At 36.6% G+C, this 27,525-nt stretch overlaps 1 protein-coding gene across 4 annotated transcripts in view; it reads right to left on the bottom strand.

The window, feature by feature from the left end:
- Positions 1-27,525, bottom strand: part of PRIM2 (DNA primase subunit 2) — a 343,826-nt gene that overhangs the window by 85,761 nt on the left and 230,540 nt on the right. The window contains exon 2 of one of the 4 annotated variants that reach the window (XM_042939110.1): positions 1,719-1,788. The exons of the other annotated variants lie outside the window; for them this stretch is intronic. Within the exon in view, the coding sequence (XP_042795044.1) occupies positions 1,719-1,742 (24 nt within the window). The 5' untranslated portion in view covers positions 1,743-1,788. The remainder of the gene's footprint in view (positions 1-1,718; positions 1,789-27,525) is intronic. 4 annotated transcript variants of the gene reach the window in all.

Here is a 27,525-nt window from a genome sequence, read left to right as displayed (position 1 = left end):
GAGACTGGGTAAACAGCAAGTACCCTCAGAGACACATTTATATTTGAAAAGGAAAATCTTCTTGACCTAAGTGAGGCAAAACAGCCACATATATGAAGGCAGAGAAGAGGGTAATGATATAGTATTTCTTAACAGGATATTTTCCATCCTTCCTTAGTGACACTTGTTTCCAACCCACAAGAATTTGGAGCTCTAATTTACATATTTAAAAAACACTAAGGGAGGGTCTGCTAAACTACAAAGACAATTAATTCAATACCCACAATTCAGCATATCAAGGATCATTACTTTCGTCCCAGGAAGTTTAGCTATAAGTAACAACAGGAATTCACAGCTTAGCAGCAGGGTTATACAAGTGGACCTACAACTAGGAAAGAACATGAAATCATCCCAATGCCTTTTCTCAGCATGTTCTTGTTCGATCTTCTACAATTTCTAACCTGTTGATAACTTCTTCTTGTGTCATTTCCCTAAAGCTTCACTTATAATGTTAATAACCAGAATGCATACTACAGGCATTTAATGTATTGTGACCCCCTTTTAAATGCCTACTTACTAAACTACTCAATTATTACCTATAAAACTAATTTTGTCATCAGTTACCTGCAGATTCTAAATACTTCTCTTTAACCCTTAACTTCAACCACAGTTTCACTCTCAAGGTCACTGAAAAATCACACATACCCTAACCAAAAACACACTGAAGGAGACTAGGAGGCCCCACAGAGTATGGGAAGAAGAAAAGGCTACTAAGGCAGGGCTTTAAGTCTAATACCCAAGTTTAAATCCTGTCTTACCACATGCTGTTACTAACCAATCTGTAAAGATCCCATATATACAGTTCGTACACACACACACACACACACACACACACACACACACACACACTCACACGAAGTGATAGGGTTGTGAAGTGATGGGGGTTTGGAGCTGATGGCCAAGAAAGAATTCTTGAGACGTGTTTTGGTGTAAAAAACTTGGGAGGTGGGGAAGGTAAAGTCAAGGGGAAGTTTCCAAAGGGATTTTCATATGCTAGGGAAGACTCACAGGATATTGGAGGCCTAGTTATTATCAAGCTAAGGTTGTTTTTCCCTCTAGCAAAGCATTAACATTAAGACAGTAGGGAGTTCCTGGAGAAATGTTATACTTCGTATTTGCCTCAAGAATTTGTCAATGGGCTGCAGGGTATAAGGAAGTTTAATTTTACCTGCCATTTCATTCTTGCCTTTGTTCCCCACATCACTATGGAAGAGAGGGTGATGTTGGGGTTATAGGTTTCTGGAGATTAAACTATTGATAAGATTGCCTTTTTCTTGTAATTTACTAGGATATTTGTAAACTAATGGAGACTCATGTCTTGCATGACTGTTATCTCTATCAGTTAACCATTTGTTTTCTTTCCTTTGTTCTTGGGCAGCAGAAGTGCCTAAGGAATGTTACACATATCCCACTTGGGGCTGGGGGAGGGACTGTTAGTTTGTGCTTTGCCCTCAGCTTGCCTTATGCTCCCTCATCAGAAGGAGTAGTATTTAACAGATAGGGTGATGTGGGGATTAATTAGCTCATTTTCATAAAGCAATTGGTATAGTATCTAGCACAGAGTCAATACTTTAGAGCTGTTATCATTACCAAGGTAATCAGTTTTATTATTAACCAGAAAAGGCTATCTTAAGTGGGTCAGATCTGGTGTGTTATTTAATATTACTTAAATTACTTACATGTTTTGCCTCCAGCTTTCTCATCAGAAAAACCTGGAATCTAGTTCCTCCCTCTAACTCTTTATAGAACCTTTAAAAAAAAAATCAGTTAAGCAATTTCAAATCTGTACTACAGCTGGAAGGCATTGCTGCTATTAATATAATTCAGTAAAATACCTCCTATGGTGTACTAAATATTTCGTCTGCTGCTCTGCAACAGTTAATTCGTTTCTCATGGGTGAGAACTTTTCACAAGCTTATGAGGCAGCAAGGTGTTAGAGAGATAACACAGATTTTGGTTCTAACTCTGCCACTCCTAGCTGAATAATGTTAGGCAATTATAAATTACCTCAGTCTGTTTTTTCATTTTTAATATTGTAGTAATGAGACCTGTACTTCACTCTATGCAAAAGAAATCTGTAAACTGTAAAATGCCAAGTATATACTATAATTATTCGCTACAATTATTTGCATAAAATTGTATAAACTTGTTTTACCGTGTTTGAAAAGTGAAATGTTAAAAATCAGTTCCATTTTATATGCAAGTATATCACTGAATACTCCTGGGAGTTCACATGAAAAAGTGTGAACATTATATATATTTTGAAGGGTGCCAGAATATGCCACTCAAAATATGCCACCTTAGCATATGGATTATTTTGAACAGCCACTGAGAACCAGCAGATGAAGGACAAGCTCTAAAAACAGGTACTAAGTTTTCTTTTTGTAAAGGAAATTTCCAAGAGTAAATATGTCTCCCACTCCCTACCAGTGAGAAAATCACATTAGAGAACACACTGACTTAAAACCACATAACAAAGCTTACTGAATAACCCTTGGTTAGCATTATTTTCCCAATCAACTCCCCAGAACTTGCCCCCCACCTCACAAAGCCCAGAAGCCCCAATCCTCTTTCTTTTGTTTAGCCTAAAACAGCATAAAAGCCCAAGCTGAAAACGCCCCTTTGAGTTACTCATTTCTGGGTGTTCCCATGTGTATGCGCTATGTATATGTTAATAAACTTGTTTTTTCTTGTAAATCTGTTCTATGCCAATCTGATTTATGAGCCCCAGCTGGGGAACTTAAGAAAGGTAAAGAGAAAAGATTTTTTTCCTCCTCTACAGTTTCATCTGAAAAAGTGGGCCACATTTTCCATCTTAACACCCTAATCCCCTTCCCTGAATTTATGGAGAACGCTTGCAGTTCTAGACCCCAGGGCATGCTGATTGTCTTTCCTTCAAATTTCCCTGAGGCAAGATCAAGCTAAAATCTTAAAATTTTGATGGGCTATTTTATTAGAAAAAATTTTTTTAAAAAAGTGAAATGCCAAACCCACAGGAAAAGTATGAAATGGAATGATCCTATTGTGAGAAATAAGCCCACTAACCCCATCAATGAAGGGGCGCGGAGACTCTGAGCACAATGATGTGAGGTTTTAATCAACATTCTTGCAAGAGTGTGGTGGATAGGCACACTCTGCGCGTTACAGCAGGCAATTTATCTCCTAGCAGGAAGTCCACCCCGATTCCTCATTGGCTGAGTAGTAGAGAGGCTACAGCCTTACCCTGAAGTCACCAAAGCCCATGCAAGACAACAAATGTACATTCCTTGAGGTGACACAGAGACTGCAGTTCTTTAGTGCATACTCATTGCAAAGCCCATGAAAAACAAGCCTGAGAAACCGCGAGGGGTTAGAAGAACCAGGAAGTGAAGTGTCTAAGGTTTTGGGAGTCCATTGTGGGGGCAGGGGAGGGGTTCGTACATATTTCCAATAGGTTGTAAACCTATTGTTAAATAGACAGCACAGCTTTTATTTGGTATTTCTGAAAATGAATCGTCTCACTTTTCACATCTATATAATCTGATAAAGTAATTGATTAAGCAGATCACTTTCAGTAAAGCCAGTATATCAAAAGATCACCTGTGTATATTAAAAAAAAAAAAAAAAAAAAAACCTGCCATAATCATCAGAGGAAAATGGAAAGCTATCTGTTCAGGAATGCAGATGCGGTGTGGGCTAGGGGGTTTGTCTTCTTCATATTCACTGTACCCAAGTGACTCAGAAAACAAGATTTGAGGGTCGCCTGTGACTGTGTAATCTACATCACTCTAACTGTTCATTCAGACAGAAGGAAAGAACATCACTTCTAAATTTCTAATGTGCAATTCAGTACATATGCACTGCTGTTATCAGCAACAGAAAAATAAATAGTGATATCGCAATAATAATAGTTTACATTTCTATAAATCTTTAGCAGTGACACAATGATACTTCTTAGACCTTTTACTACCTGTAAGGTATGGAAGTTAGGTAGCTCTATACATGAGCCAACTAAGGTTTTAAGAGGTCACGTGAATAGTTATTTCAATTACTTAGTGGACAAGTTGGAATTAAAATCCTAGTCTTCTACTTTCTAGAAAATATGACAACATTATAAACAGAGACAATTAATAAATAAGTATTAATTTATGTGTATTATGTATAACTTCAGTTATCTATGGCAAACATTCAGCTGCAGGCTGCTTCCCTGCTCTCAACTGTTTCGGGACCATCTGAAAGTCACACTGAACGAGAGTTAAACAAAATGCTTCTGATTCTACTGAAAACCAGAGCAAAGTACCTACTCAAAAGAAATACTAACTCCAATGAGCCACTCACATATCATTTACTTGGTTTCTAATCTACCATGATTTTATTATTAAAAAAAAAAAATGGTAAACTGAGAGTTAAACATTAACAAAATGAAAGAACACTAGGTAATATTCCACATGCTTTCAAACACCAGGCACACTTGATATTCCTCCTTCTATAATCTAAGTGGGGATGTAATAACGAACTGGAACACAAAACCCGTGAGAAGAAAGCATGAAAACGGACATAAAAGCATGCAGAACACACCACTGCTTATTTAACTGGCAACTTATTTAACTTCATTTGGAGCTTTGGCAAATTTAGCTTCCTTACCAGAATCAAAATGGAAGAGCTAGAAACAGGCTTTAACCATCATCTAGTGCAGGCATTACTAGACATAGAGAAGCAAGTAATGGCAGTCTAACTTGCAGGGGAGTTAGGGAAAGCACCTTAGTCCCTGCATTCCCCATCCCAGGCACCTCTCATTCACTCCTGTCAGCCTCATGCCTAGCACAAGGCCCAGCAAATTGCAGTTGCTCACTAAATGTTTACTGCTCTGGAGTTAAGAGTCTTTCCTGCACTGAATGTTCTCTGGGTCCTGGGTCCAAGAGGACTTAAAGCTAATTTTGTACTTATTACCATGTTAACTTTCAGTGACAAAAGAGATTTAGCAAATTCCTATCAGTAAACATTGTAACTTAACATGTTATTTCAATAGAGGCCTGAACAATTCCATATGGAGGAGATGGTCTGGGGAAGTTGTGTAGTAATTTCACCTGGCTATTTGTTCAGCCAAGTGTGCTGATATTAACAAAGGGGCAGATTAATGATGGAAGTTTCAGCATTTCACTTGGAATGCTTACTTTAGAAAAGTCTACTTTATTCACCGGTATGAATACCACTAACGTAAGTGAACGAAAATTATTAAGATTCCAAATATAATTTTCCAAAATTTGAACACAGAAACCATTGACAATCCTTCATTCACTGAAGTAAAAGCATTTACTGAATCACATTCTTACAGCCTAAAAAAACTAAATTTAGTAACCGTTAAGAGGTGATCAATTTAGTTTCTATCTCACTGGTAGGGGAAGAGCTAACATAAAACAAATTATCACCAGAAAACCACAGGAGCAGGCTGACTGATGTAAATGCTCTAGTCCAAGATGAGTTGGCTCAGCTTGAATAAATTGGTCTTTTCATTCGCTGAAAACAAGAGAAGCAAACTGAAAACATCATCCAAGCCTGCAATCAAAGACTACACAAAAGTTAGCAGGTGAGAGCTTCTAATCTCCAAGGGAAAGGCTCCCTCTTCTTCGCAGATGCAGGAATTTATTTTTACAAACATTTTGAAGTAAAAGTTAAATGTAAATTTACTTAACTTCTACCAGATTAGTTTCATCCTATTTACTCATTTCTCAGATGTTCTGTCAATTTTTTTTTTGAATAGTTTGCTTTTCTAGATTTTTTTATCTGGCAACTTCAAACCAAAGCAAGTAATTTCTGGAACTAAATTTCTATTATGAGAGAATTTTAAAGATCTAGTCTGATCATTAAAAAGACATTTTATGGGGTGCCTGGTGGCTCAGTTGGTTAAGTGTCCGACTTCCGCTCAGGTCATTATCTCAGTTTGTGGGTTGGAGCCCTGTACTGGGCTCTGTGCTGACAGTTGGAACCTGGAGCCTGATCCAGACTCTGTTGTCTCCCTCTCACTCTGCCCCTCCCCCGCTCATGCTGTTTCTCTGTCTCTCTCTCTCAAGAATGAACATTAAAAAAAATTTAGGGGTGCCTGGGTAGCTCAGTCGGTTAAGGGTTCAACTTCGGCCTAGGTCATGATCTCACAGCTTGTGAGTTCAAGCCCCGCATCAGGCTCTGTGCTGACAGCTCAGAGCCTGCAGCCTGCTTCAGATTCTGTGTCTCCCTCTCTCTCTCTGCCCTCCCCGACTCGTGCTCTGTCTTCCTCTATCAAAAATGAATAAGCATTAAAAAAATTAAAATAATAAATAAAATTTAAAAAAGACATTTTAAGTATTATTCATAGCCTAGTATATATGTTATATATAACAAGTCTAAGAGTGTTGTTTTTTTTTTTTAATTTTTATTTATTTTTGAGAGAGAGAGAGCTTGCACAAGCAGGGGAGGGGCAGAGAGAGAGAGAGAGAGAGAGAGAGAGAGAGAGAGAGAAACAGAATCCCAAGGAGGCTCCATGCTGTCAGCACAGAGCCCGATGCGGGGCTCAAACTCACGAACCAAATGGTGAGGATCATGACTGGAGCCTAAACCAAGAGTCATGCACTTAACTGACTGACCCACCCAGGTCCCCAGCAAGTCTAAGGTTTTAAAGAGCTACCAAGATAATCACTAAAATATAGTTCCCAAATGCTACAAATGTTTAGAAATATGTATTTTATATAAACATTTAAATATTTATATATATTGACATATTTCAATATATCTGGATAAAGGTTCAGAATTGTCACATAGTCTTGATGGTGTATGCCTCTTGTCAACATGTATGTGTCCTGTTTCATACTTTTCTCCTTGGACTACATTTTAATACCGTCACTCAGTTTTTTGATTCTGCTTGCTGGTATTCCCTTCCCCCTCTTTATTGTCAATCTTTCAGTATCAGAACGTTGCAAATAAAGAGCAAATGGGTAACTGGTTACCTATGACCACCCTCTAGTGGTTACTCATAGCATATTAAAATATGTATTCTATCAACGTCAAAAATGAATCACTCTCTACAAAATAGACTTTAGCACACTTTTACTGACATCATTAATTACAAAATCAGCTCCAAAATAACTTTAAAAATGAACTGCTAAAAGGATTAAATGATTTTCTCAAATTCACAACAATACAGGAGATATTTCACTGATTAGATTACATGTCATCTTCTAGTCATCTAAGTTTGGCTACATAACCAGTGACCAAAATAAAAAATTTTAGGGGTGCCTGGGTGGCTCAATTGGTTGAGCATCCAACTCTTGATTTCAGCTAAAGTCATGATATCATGGTTTGTGAGACTGTACCCGGTGTCATGCTGACAGTGAAGAGCCTGCTTGGGATTCCCTCTCCCCTCTCCCCTCCTCTCTCCTCTCCCTCTCCCTCCTCTCCCTCTCCCTCCTCTCCCTCTCCCTCTCTCTCTGCCCCTCCCCTCCTCCTCCCTCCCTCTCCCTCCCCCGCTCAAAACAAAAAATTTATTAGATTAAAAAAAACTTTTTTAACATTTATTTATTTTTGTGAGACAGAGACATTTATTTATTTTTGTGGGGGAGGGACTGAGAGAGAGGGAGACACAGACTCTGAAGCAGACTCCAGGCTCTAAGCTGTCAGCACAGAGCCCAAGGTGGGGCTCGAACTCACAGATGGTGAGATCATGACCTGGGCTGAAATCAGATGCTTAACCAAGTGAGCCACCCAGGTGCCCCAAAATTTATTAGATTTAAAAAGCCAGCAATAACTGATAGAAATGACAAATGGCATGAGACAAAGTTTTAATGCATAGTAGTGACAAGCCAGATTGCTCCTCTACAACTTCAGGGACGAGAGAAAATCTCTTGCCTCCTGTTGTAGGAAGTGTTTTGTCTCTCTTCTAAAGATTAGCAACCAATAGTTCCCACCTAAATTCTCTAAGGCTGCATCTTAAGGAGATGACAAAGAGAAATATACAAAATATATCAAGAATTAGAAAAATGTATGTTGGGTGACAACGGCAAAATTATTCTTTAAGGGATTTACAAGGCTTTCTGGAGAACTGGTTGATTCTAGGACTGGGGCAGGGAAATTACAACATGAGCCTAGGGCATCTTGTGTACCTGAGATGTGCTCAGAAAGAGGATAGGGGCATGTGCAACAGGCACCGGAACCAACCTGAAAGGTGGCCAAAGCTGGAACAATCTGAGCAACAAAGTAAGGAATAATAGCCTGAAGTTATAACCCCTAAAATGAAATATATAATTCAAAGGATATGCATGAGTACATACTGATAAAAATAACCAAAAAATAAATAGATGGGGGAGAAGAGACAGCTTTTCCTTACAGAAGAATTGCAATTAATAAATGTAGAAGGATAGGGAAAGAGAAAATAACCATTAGAACACCATACTAATAAGAGTTGCAGGCAAGATGTACTGAGGGATGCTAAATTCGGCGGGTAAACAGGTTATTTACACAGTCTAAAAGTATTTCCACCAAGACATTTTGAGGAGAAAACACTTAACTTTATAGTGGAGAAACCAGCAGATACCAACTTAACCAAATGATCAAGGTTAATATCACCAGTAAGGAGATATGCTGACATCATATGCCCCAGGTATCTCCTATGGTATCCTTGCCAAAAATGTACAACCTCAATCTAATCCTAAGAAAACAATAAATAAACCCAAAGTGAGAGACCGTCTACCAAAAATTGACCACTATCCTTCAAAAATATCAAATTCATAAAAGACCAAGACAGACGGGAAAAGCCACTGGAAGATACTAAACAGACATGACAAGTAAACGCAATGTGCAATCCTGGATTGAGTCTTGGAGCAGCAAAAGGACATTTGCGAGAAAACTGGTAAAATCTGAATAAAGACTCCAGTTCATATTGTACCAATATTAACTTATTAATGGTGGTAACTATGTAACAGTTAGTTAAGACCTGAAGATTAGGGGAAGATGGGTGAAGTGTTTATGAAACTCTGGGTATGATTTTTGCAATTTTCTGTAACTCTGAAATTTTTTCAAAATGAAGTATTTATATACCAGGCAATGGACTAGGCATAACACCAACAATCTCATTTTTTTAAAGGTTTATTTAGTTATTTGAGAAAGAGCAAGCAAATCCCAAGCAGCCTCCGCGCTCAGTGCGAGCCCAACACAATGCTCAATCTCAAGACACAAGATCATGACCTGAGCCAGTATCAAGAGTTGGACACTTCACCAACTGAGCCACCTGGAAGCCCTACCACGGATTTTGATTGTCCTAATGACCCTAAAAAATTAGTATGGTTATCCCTATTTTACAGCCTGGAAAACTGAGACTTGGAATGATTAAGTGAAATGTTCAAATGTACACAGTGAAGGGTGTTAGGACTGAAAACTTTTTTATGACTTGCTCAGAGTCCATGTTCTCTCTACCATGTTATGATAAACACATGTAAAAATAGCAAAGGCTATTTTCAGAACTTAGTGGTAATTTTCAATTCACTTAAAATATGAGGTATCAGGGAAACAAAAAAGGTTTTTTATCATAATAACAAAAGGCAAATTACTCTCTGTTTAAGTGAAGCCATTTAAATTTACTGTAGCATTTAGCAAGTCATGCCAAACTCTAAAAATAACAGCACACTTCTAGGCTTCCCAACATGAAGTATAAAAAAGGTTGATTTGTTACAAGGGTCATTTGACGTAAACAGGCATAGCTTTTTCCTATATAATTCAAAGATTCTACTATAGCAGTTTCTGCTGGCTCAGTCGGTAGGACATGCAACTCTTGATCTCAGGGTTGTAGGTTCGAGCCCCGTGTTGGGTGTAAAGATTACTTAAAAATAAAATCTTAAAAAAGAACTTCCAAAGATATCTAGAAAACTTAAGTGAATTTATCTTAGTAGGTTTTTCCCCTTGCAACATTTATACCACTTACCTAAACAAAATCAACATATAAATATTATTTAATACAAAGGAGCAACATACCAAACTCCAGGGAAATACTTGAGAAATAATAATATATTCATGACAGAGGAGAAACACTTTTCCCTTTCCCCTTTTATTGATATGTTACTCACAGGCACCACTGTAAGGATAGGTTACTTTACCTCGTGAATTATGATAAAGAATCGGAATTAAAGTCTCAAAGCAAAGCAGCTACTTTCTTATAACCTAATGTAACTAAACTGAATTATTGATGGATTAGGTTCTGAGCAATGCAGGAAGATGGCTCTACCAAAGGAAGGCTATGTAAACTTATTGTATAGCTTCAGGTTATCTACTTCTCAACTTTGATGTGGTATCTCATTAAGAAATGAATTTATTTTGCCATGCTAGTCTTGTGAATGAACTAAACATCAGGGGTATGTTAAAAAAAAAAAGGATGATAAAACAAACCAGGAAAATGCTTTTCTTCCCAATTTTATCACCTTAAAAAAATTTAAAGCATATATTTTTAAATGTTAAAAGATGCTTTCAATAGCCTAACAAACCTCTTTTATATTCATTCACGGGAATTTAATTTAAAAATATATCAATGCTATATTATGATGAGCTCGGTCAAAAGAACAGCTGGCTTCCCTGCTGAGACTCAAGCTGCCTGTTGAGCAAAGACTAAATCACATAGTTTGATACATTTCAAAACAAGGTTTTTTTTGGGTTTTTGTTGAAAACAAAATTTTGTAGTACCTTAATCAAGAAAACAAAACAACAAAAACAAAAGCCTCACAGATTAAACTATGAATATGAAACTATGACTATCTGTATTTTTATAACAATTCTCATCCCTCAAAAGTGAATTTTCAAGCCACTTGGTAATTTTATCCTCATTTATTTTCACATCACTGAAGTATGTAAAAAGTTAACTTATATTTCCTGATGGATACTTGAGTAACGGAGCTCCTCAATAGCAAATCTGAAACTCCAATCTAGCTCCATAGATTCCCTATCCAGAGCACATTCACTGAGTCATAACACGTCTCAGCTATTTACCATGTGTAGTGAAGGATACAGAATAGCTTGTCGCAATGTATTAGGAAGAGCAAATACATCATAGTTGTGTTTAGCAGTCTACCAGGCTCCATTTTCATGTCTGAGTACATTTTAAAATTCAATAGATAAAAATCACCATTTGGTGCTACAAAAATTACTGCCTTATTTATTGGCTCTATTACCTTGATAGAGACAGAAAAAGAGAGGTGTAGGGCTAGGCCATACATTCATGATCCTACTGGCTGTGATTTCTATCTACAAAGCAAGCAAAATCTGGGGGAATTGTTCATTCACTAGGAACTTGGTTTGGAATGTGTCTGGATGCCTTTATGGCAGCCAGGTGGAGGTGTAGAGTAGGCAGTGGATATACTAGTGGGTCAAGAGAGGTCTGGCTGGAGAACCCATGAGAACACAAACCTCACGCACACAGGGATTATGTCTATTTTGTTTACTTCTATGCCTTTAGCTCCTACAACAATGCCTGACACCTGCCAGTGGCTCTGTAAATATTAAGTGGGACCAAATGCAACTGCCATGACTACATATTGCTAATCTACATAAATGGTAATTTCATATGGTTCCACCTAACACTTACTGAATGAATGATACACCATAATTTTTCATTTCACAATCTCTCCTCTGGACCTGGACTAGAAAAATTACTGTCGTTTAGAAAGAGTATAATAACTGGAGGAAACCAAGGTTGGTGCTTGCTCATTTTGAGTCGTCTAGGTTCTCAGGTTTCTGCTTCCAGTCTAGTGCATTACAGGCACTGAATAAACCTTTACTGTTGGTGGTGATGATATCCGTAACTACTATTTCCTATAAGTAATTGTTAGAAAATTAAAGATAGCCACTTGTAAATTATATAAGCAGTTGACTGAATATATTTGCAATATCCTTTTCAGTACTACAATCACCATTTTATAGCTAAAATAACCAAGTAATGAGCATTATTTCTCTAATGTCATAGCAGGATAGAGAAATAAACTTAAAGTCCCCAAGTTCACTTTCCTACTAAAATCATTATAACCTATTCCTATTACCAACTACCCAGAAATATACATGTGTATATGTAGGTATGTTCCTATGGTATTTAATTACATTAAGGGATTTTCCCCCTTCATTTAACTTTTTTCAAATTTTGTTGTTGTTGTTGTTGTTGTCGTAGTCGTCTTTGAGAGAGAGAGAGAGAAAGAGAGGGAGCAGGGGAGAGGGGCACAGGGAAGGAGAGAGAATCTCAAGCAGGCTCCATGCTCAGCATGGGGCTCGATCCCATGACACTGGGATCATCAGGACCTGAGCCGAAATCAAGAGTTGGATGCTCAACTGACTGAGCCACTCAGGCACCCCTTAGCTTTTTTCTGTGCTGTGTCACATTTAAAAACTTTTCAAGAAAAATCCATTGCTGATAATTTACCTGGGTAGTTACCTAGATAAATTCTCATGTGAAACACCCACACATATCCATATATAATCTTCAAAAGATGTATGAATAATGCTTCAAAAATTATCATACTGCTACAAAAAATTTAAGTAGCTCTCTTTTTCATTTCATCATGTCATAAATTACGCATTTACTAGAAACTATCATTGTCCATTCTGTTTTACAAAGAAAAGCTGTTTCTGAAGTAAGAAGTCTCAGCGTACATTAATTCAAAATTAATGACTTAAGTGACAAGGTAATAACAAAAACTAAAACTGGGATTGCTGTGAAAATCCAGGCACGGTGCTCTGATATGACAACTTCTAGGATCACAAGTCTACTAGCCACTTAATATGTAGATTAATTTTCTTTAAAATTCAAAAGCTGCCTCTGGAGCCCCATATAGCATACAAATGAGGAGAACAATAATGAGAAACATAACACACATAAAATTACAGGAATAATAATATTTTGATATGCGGTTTTAAAGCGTAATTTGTTGAATACTAATAGTCCCCAAATCAAGTTGATACACCTAATTTGTTTTTAAAGAAAGCAAAGCACAATATCACTTTTGAAACTTAAGTAGTAGCAGATAATGAGAACCCTTTCACCAAAGAGCTACATTAGATGATTTATATAAATGCTAAAGAATGTGCTTTATTTTAGAACACTAAAATTTCACAGAACAGGCTTCTCTGACTTGTGTTAAGCCATGAATGAGAGCACCCCATCATGTGGTTTAGATTTCTCTTTCTTAGCTGTATTAAATCCAATCCAGACAGTGAATTGTCATAGCAGGGACTTCTATTTCCTTAAAACTCTCTGCTTTTTGCCCACTATCCCTGATAGTGAGGATCCTCAAAATTTATAAATTAAATTCTATAGGTATGCACAAAAATTGCATATAAATGTATAATGAACTGTTAAATCTCCATTCCTTAAAGGTTCAGAGGATTATTATCTACTCTTCCCTTCTGTTATGAAAACATCATGTCCCATAAACCTGCAAAATTAAGCTACCCGACCAACAAGCACAAGCTGTTTAGCTCCTAAATTGAGGTGACACAATGTGCAAAGAGGAAAGTCACCTTAATTCCACTAAGGGAAAAAAAAATGTACTAAAACCCATCACTCTCAGCTGAGCCTTCATTCAATATTGAAACAAGTAATCTCAAATTCCATGGTTTTGGCTGCTGCTCAACACTATTCCATTCAACAGGGGATTGAACAAAAGAATAAAAAGGAGCTTTAATCTGCCTTTTCTTCTTTTTGCTATACTACACTGACAGCATCTTGTTCATTAATTAAACTTTTTTGCCTTAAAAAAATAGACTTTAGAGTAGTATACTGGACAATGGAGCAAGAAGGCAAAAAATAAAAGGCATGGTTTAAAGAAAATCTAGGTTTTAAAGACTCTAGTTACAGATGTAAAATATTTATAAATGATAAGATCAATACAAAGAAACATTTCAACAAATACAAAGAAAGATGTTAAGAATTTAACACATACAGGAGTAACACAGAGGCAGGACCGGGGTGGCTGTGGGTTCCTTTTACAGATTACACATAAATAAAGATGGCTCCATTCTTTCATTCATGTGCATTGCCCATTTCTGCTCATCCCCTCAAGAGATGGGGGCCATAAACTTGAAGTCTTTAGAAACTATCAACCCAGCTAATAGTAACTGTAATTTGCCAAATTTGCTGGAATCTCCAAAAACAATTTTTGGTTTTGTGAACCTGACTTTCATTGTGTTTCTTAAGAAGAGAATGTATTCACTGCAATTTGCTCTAATAATATTAATCAGCATAGGGAGATCATAGAGGAAAAATAACCTACAATTTATATTCATGGCCTTATTTATACGTAGGAACTTTAGCTTTCATAATAATTTAAAGAAGATAGGTCATTTCTGGTTTTGCCATCTTAAAAGTCAGAGTAATAATATAATAACTAAGCTTATGAAAAATCTTTTGACAGAAATGGCAGGTTCTAAAAAAGGATGATTGAAAAGTAAAAAAAAAAAAAAATGAGAAAATGCTTTTCCTGTATTTCTTATTGGGTTTTTGATGCCATAATACAAGAGAACTAGAGGAACAATGACATTCTTTATTATTTTATCATTATGTAAATCAAATAGATTTTCTTTTCCAATAAAATTCTATTGTGTAAACTGCCAGTGTGAGTATTTTGGGGGCAAAAAAATTATAGGAATGATGCCAGTTTGAGAGTAACCTCAATTAAAAAACAAAAATAGCTCCTCAGCTTTATAACCTGGAGATCAAGAAACTTACACATTTTCCTGAAGTCTCTCACTAAAATCTAATGGCCGATATGAATGAACTATATCTTCTCATGGCTCATGCAACAGTGATTCCAAAACTCAAACAATATCCTGAATTCATATCCTAACATTTGTGGTCTTCTTTCTGGCAAAGAAAAGTGATTTTCTAACCACAGTAACAGTTATCTTTTATTGAGAACTTACCCTGTTCTAGGTACTGTTTTACATACATTAATATAGCTTCATATTTTTTATTTTCCTTAAGTCCTAACAAAATGGCTTCAGTGTCATTTTACAGATAAGAGAATAGAAGCTCAGAGAAATGAAGTCACCTGCTTAAAGAAGGCTGTTATCTAGTCAGTGGTGGAAATGAGATCAGAACACAGGTCTGGGTAACTCTAAAGCACTTCCTATGAAAATGGTTTTTTTTAGGGGCGCCTGGGTGGCTCAGTCGGTTAAGCGTCCGACTTCCGCTCAGGTCACGATCTCGCGGTCCGTGAGTTCGAGCCCCGCGTCGGGCTCTGGGCTGATGGCTCAGAGCCTGGAGCCTGCTTCCGATTCTGTGTCTCCCTCTCTCTCTGCCCCTCCCCTGTTCATGCTGTGTCTCTCTCTGTCTCAAAAATAAATAAACGTTAAAAAAAAAAAAATTAAAAAAAAAAAAAAATGGTTTTTTTTAATCTGACTAATGTGCTATAAATCTGAAATATAAAATTTAACAAGGGAATAGTAATATTTTTAAAGTACAGTTATTCCTATTTTCCCCACACTGAAAAGTAGACATCACAGTCACTTATTTTTTTCTACAACATACTATTCGATTTGAAATATATACTGTCTATAAAACAAATAACTATACCAAAAGTTATGTTTAAAGATTAGATCTACTTTATGTGAGTTAAAGGTTGAATCACTTTTGCTAATGAAAACATCTACAACATTTTTACAACAGTCTTCAAAAACCGTCATGAAATGTGACATTCTGAGAACAAGAAGTGGCTACGGTGAATTACAGAATATGAAACTACAGTCATAGTGGTACACCCTAGCTCCTAATTATCTCATAGGAGAAGATACTTAATTTTTCAAACAAAAATCTCAATGCTTTAATTCCAATCATGCAATTAATTCAATTACAGAAAATATCATGAGTGCATCGTTTATTTTTCCCCTAAATTAACTGCAGTTTTTATAGGCAGAAGGCTGGTAAGAAGCTCTACAGTTTATCTAGGACATGCCAGAAAGCCACTCAAAACCTTTTCACTAGAATTGCTAGAAAAGAATAACTCTTTCATTAAGTATTTGGGTACTTAACAATCAGAAAAGTTATCTTAATGTTAGAATAACAATGCTGTTTATAGGCACCAAGAAAAAGCCTCAAAGGATAGAGAACTGTGATGACCAAGATTACAGATAGTGAGTGGGAAAACTCAATCCAGTTCATCAATTCTAAAAGGAAATTAAAGACATTTGTTAATTAGATGACAATAAAAGAAATGGCAAGGAACTGTTTTCCACCCTATGATACAGACAAGGGATCAAACCAAAAAGGTGAAACAAAGGCATCTGGCTTTACTATAAACCCATATAAAACAGAATTAAAAAAAAAAAAGTCTTATACACAGCTCTTTCACATCAGTTAACTTCGATTCCTAACATTTTCCCAGACAAGTGTTTCTATTACCTTTCTTAAAGATGTTGCCATGGCTCAGCAGCTGCCATGATGAGTTAACGAACTAAAAGATGGTTTCTCATGCACACACGATTCATTTCCACATCCACAAGGAAATAATGGGCAAGAATAACTGATAGAGTTAACCAAAGACTGAGAACTGAAATGAAAGCTGAAGGCTTTTGAATTCACCTTAGAATTCATAGGCAGATACTGAACTTCAATATATAAATTTCTCATTTAATTATACTTTTACTTTTTCAACTTTATGTTCAAATTCTTAAAAAAAAAAAAAAAGGCTGAGTAATGAACATAGATGATAGCATTCAGGGAAAAGGAAAGCTCTAAAGTATAAATTAAATCCAAAGTTAGAAATTTCCTTACTTATTTTAATTATCAATGTTTTGGTTTCAAGAAAAATCGATATTGTTTGCATAATTTTGCAACATTGGTTTTTAATTAATCCTAGTACGTTAAAAAAGAAAATTATTAGAAATTGACACTCTCCACAAATGGCATATTGTATTAATATTCAAAACTTGCTCCTTCTACCAAAAGGGCTGTTACTTTCTTACATGTTAATATGCCTGAAATGAGTATTCATTAATCATCAATAATTTTTTTAAAAGCCAAGTGACAACAGCAGCTACCAGGCACAGAGCACCTACATGTGCCTGGCAGTGTGCTGGGCACTTGACAGACATTTTAAGAACTAATGCAAAACAGTGATTATTATCCCCACATACAGATGAAGGCATAGACACACCTGAGGGAAGGTAGGATCTTGACCAAGATCATAAAATGAACCTAGGCAAATCTTAACAGGCCCAAACAACTATTACTGTACTCTCTCATAACCAATATGGCTTATCCTAACTTTGATGCACTAGTAATCTGTACTTGAGAAAGAATTTTCACACCCAGAAAACTTACTTAACCTTTGATCCTCACAGAAAAAGCAGGTATAATTCAGAAGCCCAAAAATGGTAAATAGTTTTACAGAGCTCCCAAGGCAGAGACAAGGGCCTTGTCTGTGACTGTTAACCTTCAGGTCCAGTATTCTTTTCAACACTCAGGCCTTACCAGAAGTTAAAAAGACATATATCTGCGGGGTGCCTGGGTGGCTCAGTTGGTTAAGTGTCTGACTTTGGCCTAGGTCATGATCTCACGATTCGTGAGTTCAAGCCCCGCCTTGGGCTCTGTGCTGAAGCTCAGAGCCTGGAGACTGCTTCGGGTTCTGTGTCTCCCTCCTCTCTCTCTGCCCCTCCCCCCACTCATGCTCTGTCTCTTTCTCTCAAAAATAAACAAACATTAATAAAAAGGGGGGGAGGGGTGCTTGGGTGGCTCAGTTGGTTAGGCAACCGACTTCAGCTCAGGTCATGGTCTCACGGTTCATGACTTCAAGCCCCGCTTTGGGCTCTGTGCTGACAGCTCAGAGCCTGGAGCCTACTTCAGATTCTGTGTCTCGCCTCTCTCTACCCCTACGTTGCTCACGCTCTGTGTCTGTTTCTCAATAATAAAAAAACGTTAGGGGCGCCTGGGTGGCTCAGTTGGTTAAGTGTCTGACTTCAGCTCAGGTCATGATCTCACAGTTCATGAGTTCAAGCCCCACGTAGGGCTCTGTGCTGACAGCTCAGAGCCTGGAGCGTGCTTCGGATTCTGTGTCTCCCTCTCTCTCTGCCCCTCCCCCACTCACGCTCTGTCTCTCTCTGCCTCTCAAAAATAAATAAATAAATGAATGAATGAATGAATAAATAAATAAATTAAATAAACGTTAAAAAATTAAAAAAAAAAAAGACATGTATCTGCATCAAAGTACATGGATAGGCACACCCCTTGAAGACTTTGATAGCTCCCTGATCTTCACAATTTAACCACATAGTTGTTCACCATTTTTATTATTCCCTTAATGTCTTTGTAAGAATAGAAATGTATACACACTTTTCTTTATTTGGAAATCAAAACTGCTATAATTAGAAAGCTACAATTCCTACTAATTTTATTCTATTCAATCAGAACTTTCTACAATAGTGTTTCATTTGCAAATACAGATATTCTACAGCAGGCAGTAAACAAGTAATACTGAAAAGGTGGTTCAGTGGATAAACAGTGTTTTCGTTCATAAAATATTAATACAGGCCTCCAAACCTGCAGTTGTGCACATGGTATTGCTTCCCACTTCTGGCTAGGTGATGCAATCTCACATAAATAATGAGGGAGAAGACTGACAAAAACAGTTAAATCCTTACAGTAATAAAGCCAAGTTACTCACTGCATTTGGGTCATATCATAACGAATCACATTATTAAAGGTCATGGACACACATGTCCACCTATATATATACACCTAAAAGACTGGTCTAGCTGCATCCATTCTGATTCACATGGCCAAATACAAAGCATTTTCAAATAGAAAAATCTTAAATGAAGTATAACACATACCTAGAGCAAACTGTCCTTTTGAATATAGCTCAAAAGATACCTGACAACTCAGGCAATAAATAGTGAAAAACCTTTCATAACACTGTGTAACAAACTGGAGAAGAAATGGCTAGGAACAAATAGAACGGTCTATGATCAAACCAAATATATATACATACTTTCACCCAGTCTTAAAATGCCAACCATAAGAAAATAATGCAAAATGATAAGGTTATAAGCAGATTTCACATCTGGAAAATTACAATTATGAATTCCACTACTTTATAAAATGATGAAAAATACTCTGCTGAAATGGTCCTTTACAGTCTCTAAAAAGTCCTGCAAATAGGACAAAGATATGATTATAAACACAACTTAAATATAGTGATACCATCTATCACACTAACAAGTAGGTAATGGAAAAGGGGGAAAAAGGCAGAGTGCATTTTGCTTTTCCCACATACTACACAATAAAGTATTTTATGTTCTGTTGAAAATATGACAATACATTTGACAGCTTTTCCTACTGTGCTCAGAGAAAAGCTTTAAGACTCCAAAAAGAAGTATTGTTCACTTTAAGATATCAAACATAAAAAATCTAAAATGCAGAACATTCAGGTTACATGCATCGTTTCACCAATTCACTAGATAACTAATCCTATGTATATAACTAAAAATTTAAAACAAGTTTCTCTGCAGTTACAACTGTTACAGAAATGCAGCATCTACAGCTTTCGTTCTTTAGATTCATGCCATTTCTTAGGCTGCCAAGTAAGAGAACCCAAATATTGACTTATCACTTTTAGCATCAACAAACAACATAAAACTGTTTTCCTAAAAATTACTGTATTATTTTGAGTGTTTGTTTGGATGGCTGGTAGAATTAAAAGTATACCTATGGAACAGTTTTATTTCTGAAAAGCTAAATGATACTGAGTGCTTCCTATATGCAAGGCACTATTCTAACCCCTTTACTTGTATCGACTTCATTTAATTGTTACAACAACACTTTGAGACAGATTCTATTAGGATCCTCATTTTACAGACAAGGAAACTAGATCATGGAAAGGTTAAGCAACGTGCCAAAAGTCAGATTATAGCTGCTAAGTGGTAAGAACAGGAATGTGAATCCAAGCAATTTGACTTCTAAGCATTCAATTGCTCTAGAAAACTATCAGATAAAACTACCTACTCTCCTTAACTTACCCGGGAAGAGACAGAAAGGAAAGAGGAATCATCCTAAATCATGCTACTTCTCCGACTTTAACTTCTGAACCAAGAAGAATTTGTTATGCTAGTCCATTGGCTCCCACTGGTTATCTGGGATAACAGAATTGGTATCAAAAACTTTGGTTTTGATTCTGAGCTAGTTAGGTTACTAAGTTTGTAACTTCAGGCAATTCATTTAACCTTTGAGAATCAATCCCCATCTATAACGTGAAATTCAAAAGTATTGCCTTCCTTATGAACTGCATTTCGGGATAACGAAATACTCAAGATGATTGGGGAACATTCTTTCAGAAGAATTCCAGCCAGTAAATGTAGAAATGAAAATAAGATCATTGATTTGGGAAGGATGATTCAATGAATAAAAACATTAGATGAAAAGTTGAAGGGGAACTTTACAAGGGAAGGTTCAGGCTACAGATATGACTCCTGATATGACAAAATATGAAAAACAAAGTACCACTTAGGAAGGACTATTGCCAAAAAGGCTGAACCTAAATTTATATAAGTCTTTACAGCTAACTTCATTTATAGGAAAAAATGGGAAATATGGTAACATACAACAGAGGAAGCAAACAAATCTAGAATGTGAAACATTCTACAGAACAGGAACAACTGGCTAATTCCTTCAAGGAGCTAGAGACTGAAAACAAACAAAAAAGGAAAAGTAAGAAAAGGGGAGATTAAGATTACTAGAAGAGACTTATGAGGCAACAGCCAAATGTAATATATTACTTGATGTAGGTCCTGGTTCAAACAAATTAGATGTTAAAAAAATATATATGTTTTAAGGCAACTGGGTAAATGTGAACCTAGCCTGGATAACAGATGTTATCAAAAAAGTACTGTTGGGGCACCTGGGTGGCTCAGTCGGTTAAGTGCCTGACTTCGGCTCAGGTCATGATCTCGCAGTTCGTGAGTGAGTTCAAGCCACGAATCAGGCTCTGTGCTTACAGTTCAGAGCCTGGAGCCTGCTTTGGATTCTGTGTACCCCTCTCTGCACCCTCCCCTCCCCCGTCTCAAAAATAAATAAACATTAAAAATTAAAAAAAAAAAAAAGTATCGTTGATTCTGCCAAGTGGTAAGATATAGTGGTATTACAATTACATAAGAAAATGCTCACATTTTCTAGAGACACATAGTAAGGTATATAGGCATCACAGGACATTTAAAGTTTAAAAACTTACTTTAAAATACTTCAGCTAAAATACAAAGAACAAAAAAATAATAAAGAAAGAAAATGAAGAATAAAAAGGGATAAATAAATGAAATAGGGAAAACACTACCTACTGTTTGATATGATGATGGATATATGGGGATTTGTTTTTGTATATGTTTGAAATTTTTCATAATGTAAACATTTTAAGAAGTATTTTCCCCATCTGTCTCATAAGCCATTATGATGATCATTGATCAAAAGTATATAAAAAGACCTAAATATACATCAGGCATGTGATGAATGTAGTCTGGAAAACAAAGAAAAAAATTAAGGAATCCAAGTTCTAAATTAGGAGTCTGGAAACTAGGTCCAGCCTATAGGAAAAATTCAGAAAGCTGCCTGTTTTTGTCAATAATAACACAGTCTCATCCATTCAGTTAGATATTACTTATGTTTGCTTTCATGCTACAGCAACGGAGTAAGTACAACTGAAACCATATAGTCCACAAAGCCAAAAATATTTACTTTGTCCCCCTTCAAAGACAGGTCACTTACTCCCATTCTAAATTCTGTATTTTCATTGTCTCTTTGGGAGTAAAGTTGGCCTCAAAAGATTTTCTGAGCCTTTCTCCTTAGAATTTACCAAGGATTTCCTATTCTAGCTTCTTACAAATAAAAACAAAACCACACACAAAGCAGGGTTTAAGTAGCCCCATGCCTTTTTCCTATAAGTGAATAAAATCATTCCATAGCTTTAGGGTAGTTGCTACCCTTATTAGATTGAGTAGTCTGCTAAATCTAGAAACTTATAATGAAAGTAAACAAGTCAAAAAGCAGAGGTAAAAAAAATACAAATAAAAAAATCTATTATTATTTTACCTCAAGTTCCCTCAGTTTACTAAAAGAGCCTGAGGGAAACAATATATTACATGTTTCAACACATTACAACCAAAGGGTGTTTTTGTTTAGGGAAGAAGGCAGGGAGACAGGGAGGAAACACATACACACAGTGCTGGGAATTTCTTTCTTAAGAATCCAGCAAAGAACACTATAAACCCATGGGCCATTGTTTCTAACTATAAACTTCTGTATATTTTGGATTAATAGTTTAAACACATTTCTTTGGCAGTCTTCAACTTAGCTTACATAACCTTCGGGTACACCCATGAGCTGATTAGTAATTTAAGGCCTGAGAAAAGCAAAGTTTCAGAGGGAAATACACTAAGACACGAATGAGTTTAATATGCAAGTACACTAGCTAAAGGGCATAATTAAAACTACATCAGTCCTTTAAATCTACATAATTATGTCCCAAAGACATTCTCATTAGTATCTTTTACTTTGCCACTAAACCAGAAACAGCCTCAGGTCTATAGGGTTGGGAAATAAATATAAAATAAAAAGTTAAGGAATATTCAAGTCAAATAAAATACCTGCAAAATTCAATTACTGACCTTTCCTTTCTTAAATAATTATAAAATCCACCAGTCAATAATCACTGCTAGTGAGTCCACAACAAAATCTACTACCATAATATCCATAGATTACCTTATGCCCCAAATTTCAGAGGGGAAATAACCAGAAATGTTTAATAACTATTTTTAATTTTAGGAGAGAGAAAGCTGCTTTTTCTGGAAATGTCTACTAACCACCACTTCCTTTACTATGCAATGATAACTGATGCTTCTAATGATCAGCCTGCAGCAGTTCCAAATTCTGAAGTTCATTCTAAATCATTAAAAAGAAGATGAAATTATGTTCAGATACTTTCAGCAGTGAGTGCACTTCATAATATTCTCATTATTTTAAGACTAGTAATATATTTAAGATACATAGGGTAACTGTCCATGAAGAGACTGTTCAAGTCAGACATTCACAGGGGCCCTACTGAGAAGCTCTTACATTACCGGCAACAATACACAGGGAGGAAAAAAATCACTTCTCTCCAAATCTAGGGCATGAAACTACAGGAGGTATTAACAGAAATTTTGTCCAAGGGCTTCAAAGAATTTTAAATTCCTTTTAGGGAAAATACTGGCCTAAACAGTGACCCTTTCCTCCCCCCCACCCCCCCGCTTCTATTGACACTGATTAAATCTTCTGAGAAGCTAAGAAGCAATTAGAAAGCTACTGTTAATAATCCAAATGAGAGATGGTGATGGTGTGGCCCAGTGTTGTGACAGTAGGGATAGTCAAAGATGATAAACTTTCAAGGTTGAGCCTAAAGGATTTGATGACAGCATAGGTATGAGAAAAAGAAAGGAGTCGAAGATTGTGTACATGAAGGTTTTTGCACTGAGCAACGGAGAGAATGGAACTGCCATTACCCGAGACAGAAAAGGCTGCAGGTGGACTTGGATGGGGCAGGTTGGTAGACCAGGAGCTCAGTTTTGGAAACTTCAAAGTTTCAGATGCTTCAAACATTACTGCGTGTGTATGATCTAGTGCACTTAGGAATCAAGGCCCAGAGCTCAGGGAGAAGGCTCAGCTGAAGATATACCTCAGAAGCCTTAAAAGGAGGGGAGTTCATCTATGGAATCAGTATTCATTTTAAAAAGATCTTGTGCTCTGTCTCTATCTCTCAAAAATTATGTAAGGTAAAAAAAAATTTTTTTTTTAATTTTTTTTTAACGTTTATTTATTTTTGAGACAGAGAGAGACAGAGCATGAACGGGGGAGGGGCAGAGAGAGAGGGAGACACAGAATTGGAAGCAGGCTCCAGGCTCTGAGCCATCAGCCCAGAGCCCGACGCGGGGCTCGAACTCATGGACCACAAGATAGTGACCTGAGGTGAAGTCGGACGCTTAACCAACTGAGCCACCCAGGCGCCCCAGATAAATTTTTTTTTTTAAAAAAATGTCCTCCATTATGTTACCAATAGCCTTCCTATAAATACTTCATAGATCACGAAATACTCATTTGTCTCAATTCTGTATGTCCAAATCCTGTCATCTTTTAAGGTTCAATTCAAGCATCAATTTCCTCATGAAGCCCTCTCTGAGTACCCTGGGTGGATGTAATATCTCACTCTTGAGCTGCCTTCATAGTGTACTTATCACTTTCTATCTCAAATGAGAACCAAGGGAAAATTTTATTAATTATCTACTATACATTAGACAGTGTGTTAATAAGCAGTATACTAAGAGTATTATATGCAATCCCTATACCAATGCCATCAGTATCTTTATCTGAGGGATGAGAAAATTGAAGTTGAGAAAATATCAGTCACACAGTTAAAAGTTAGCAGATGAGGTCTGAGCTGCAATCTCATTCCAAAGTATACATTCTCCCTTCAGACCACATTGCCTTCCAGAACTACTGAACTAGCTCAGGGGGCTAGTGTTTTATTTATTATGTTATGAGAAAGATTTCCAAGTATCCAATAAATGTTACCTGAATTTAAACCTGAAAAAAACATGGTCTTCACTCCTCAAAAAGGGTAATTCAATAGTTGGATTCAATAGTTGGGTAATTCAATAGTTGGATTATACTAAGATATCAGTCTAGTATAGACTATATTCCTAGAGGCTATGAGTCATGTCTTATGCATATTTTTTTATTCACCTCTTAAAACATTAGTATTTATATAGAGAGTTTAATTAATATGAATATATAACTTCTCCTACTCTAAACAGAAAGATTATGTGAACCTTGGAGCTTCCACTTACTAGGAAATTCACTGAGCTTCAAGGTGTATCTTTGTAAAACTCAAATAATGATACTACCTACTCTCATATGATGAATTCCTGAAGATTAAATAATTATTTACATAAAGTGTCAGTCACACTACAGGACTCAGTAATTGCTAGCATTGCCCATTCTAACAAATTACTCCAAATGGCTTAACTATGCCAGAGAATAGCAAGCTTACCCTAAATCAGTCATCTTTCTAAGAGTCACTTAAATAATGGGAATGCTGGGTGGTTCAGCCAGTTAAGCATCTGATTCTTGATTTTGGTTCAGGTCATGATCTCAAGGTTTGTTGAGTTCAAGTTCTGTATCAGGTTCTGAGCTAACATTGCAGAGCCTGCCTGGGATTCTCTCTCTTCCCCCCCTCTCTCTCTCTCTGCCCCCCCCCCAAAAAATAAATAAAATAAAAACTTAAAAATAAAATAAAATAGTAAATGTTTCCAAGAATGACATTTTCTTATTTCATTTGCCTCTATAAACAACCTTAAATATTATATCTCCTATTAATGGCTGTTCTTTCCTTCACTGTAGATAAACCCTACAAACATTTTAAAAATATTCTCTTTTTGGATTTTGGCTTATTTTTTATAAAAAGAAAACACCACAAGCCATTTCACCCTGGCACTCAGGGTCCACATGCTTTAAGGATGAGCCACCTTATAAGCAACAGTCAGAAGAGCAAATTATCTTGCTGGAGGGGTTCCCTGAAAGAATGACAACACGTTCCTGATCTTTTATCTTTCATGTTCCTTATACTTTTAAATTGAGAAATATGTCTTATTACTACAGTTAAATTCAAATGTGAAGGGAAAAGAAAAAGAAAGTGGCACACCTGGAACTTAAAAAAAATTTTTTTAATGTCCATTTAATTTTGAGAGAGAGAGACAGAGAGAGACAGAGAGACAGAGAGAGAGACAGAGAGAGCACGCACGTGCATAAGCAGGGGTGGGGCAGAGAGAGAGGGAAACACAGAATCTGAAGCAGGCTCCAGGCTCTGAGCTGTCATCAGAGAGCCCGACATGAGGCTCGAGCCCACGAACTGTGAAATCATGACCTGAACCAAAGTCAGATGCTTAGCCAACTGAGCTACCCAGGTGCCCCACACACTCTGGAACTTTTAATGAGGAAAACTAATAGCCTGACATACTGAAGACCATTTTTAACCAAATACATGTTACAGAAAGGCTAGGTGCACAGCATTCTATGCAGTGCAATGAGATAGATGGAGTCTCTGCTACTTAGACACTTAATATGCAGTTGAGATTAAAAAGGATATTCAGGGAGTAGTCAATGCTGGTGCAGATATTCAGGAAAAGATCAACACAGGGGATGGGCCTTAGATGATAAACAGGAAGGGTTCTTTGGATCTTGTTTAAATCTAAGTCATTCCCAGTAGTACAGAAATTAATTCATCTAGCTAACGCTTGGTTATTCAGAATTCCCTCCTCCATCAGAAAGTAGAAGCTCTCCTTTTTTTCTAGATAATAAATTTATTCATGTGATGGGAAGACTAAAATTATCTTTTAAAAAATCACATAAAATTTTGAGTAACCCTGAGTGTCAACATCTAAATCTAACAAAATATAGCTTATAAAATAACATTACACGTAAGCCATATAAACCATACATGCTATGGAGTCCCTAAGAAAGGAATTACTATATTACTGGGGCGCCTGGGTGGCTCAGTCGGTTAAGCATCTGACTTCAGCTCAGGTCATGATCTCACAGTCCATGAGTTCCAGCCCTGTGTCAGGCTCTGTGCTGACAGCTCGGAGCCTGGAGCCTGCTTCAGATTCTGTGACCCTCTCTCGCTCTACCCTTCCCCCACTCATGCTCTGTCTCTGTCTCTCTCTCTCAAGAATAAACATTAAAAAAATTTTTTTAAAGAAAGGAATTATTATTGGCTGAAATGAAACATAATACAACTGTAAACAAAGACTAAATGGGATTGCCACAGTATTATTGAAATTAAGTCCTTTGTGTAAAAGGCCTCAAGGTGCAACCAACAAAATTAATAATTAAAATATATAAAACTATGTTAAAATAATCTTTAAATGTTGAGTTATGAGAAAGAGCCCATTACTAAAGACAGAGGTTTTTTTTCACTATTCTTAGAAGGTTCATACACTGAAAAACAATGGTAACAGATGAAGAATGTCTTACATAAGGTACATTTTGGAAATCATCCTGACTCTAGTTCTTTTCAGTAAGAATTTAGAAACTGCAGAAACATACTGGATGAATTCATGTGTGGCCAAGGCAATGCTTTGCAAGGGATAAGGAAACAATAACAGGGGACAGAAAGTAGGCTTAAGTGTTATGACATCCTTGCAACTCCAAGGATTAGGCTAGAGTGTTTCTGTAGTCACAATATCACTAAAGAATGAGTATACCAACATCAAAGAAGTAGGAGACTCAAGGCTTTCATGGTAAGTTAATACGGATGTACCAGGAAGCAAGAAGAAAGGGCAATCAAAGTGCATATATAACATTAGCAAAAAAGAAGTAACACGTCTAACTAAAGACAGAAAGAATGGGACATTTCCTGGAAAATGAGGAAAAATACTTCATAATCTCTCTTTTTTTTTAATTTGAGAGAGAGCGAGTGAGCATGAGCGGGGGAAAAG

This window comes from Panthera leo, chromosome B2 (assembly GCF_018350215.1).
Source record: "Panthera leo isolate Ple1 chromosome B2, P.leo_Ple1_pat1.1, whole genome shotgun sequence".
NCBI classification, from domain to species: Eukaryota; Metazoa; Chordata; class Mammalia; order Carnivora; family Felidae; genus Panthera; species Panthera leo.
The sequence above is the reverse complement of the archived record's forward strand: the minus strand, read 5'-3'. Positions and strand labels throughout refer to the sequence as shown.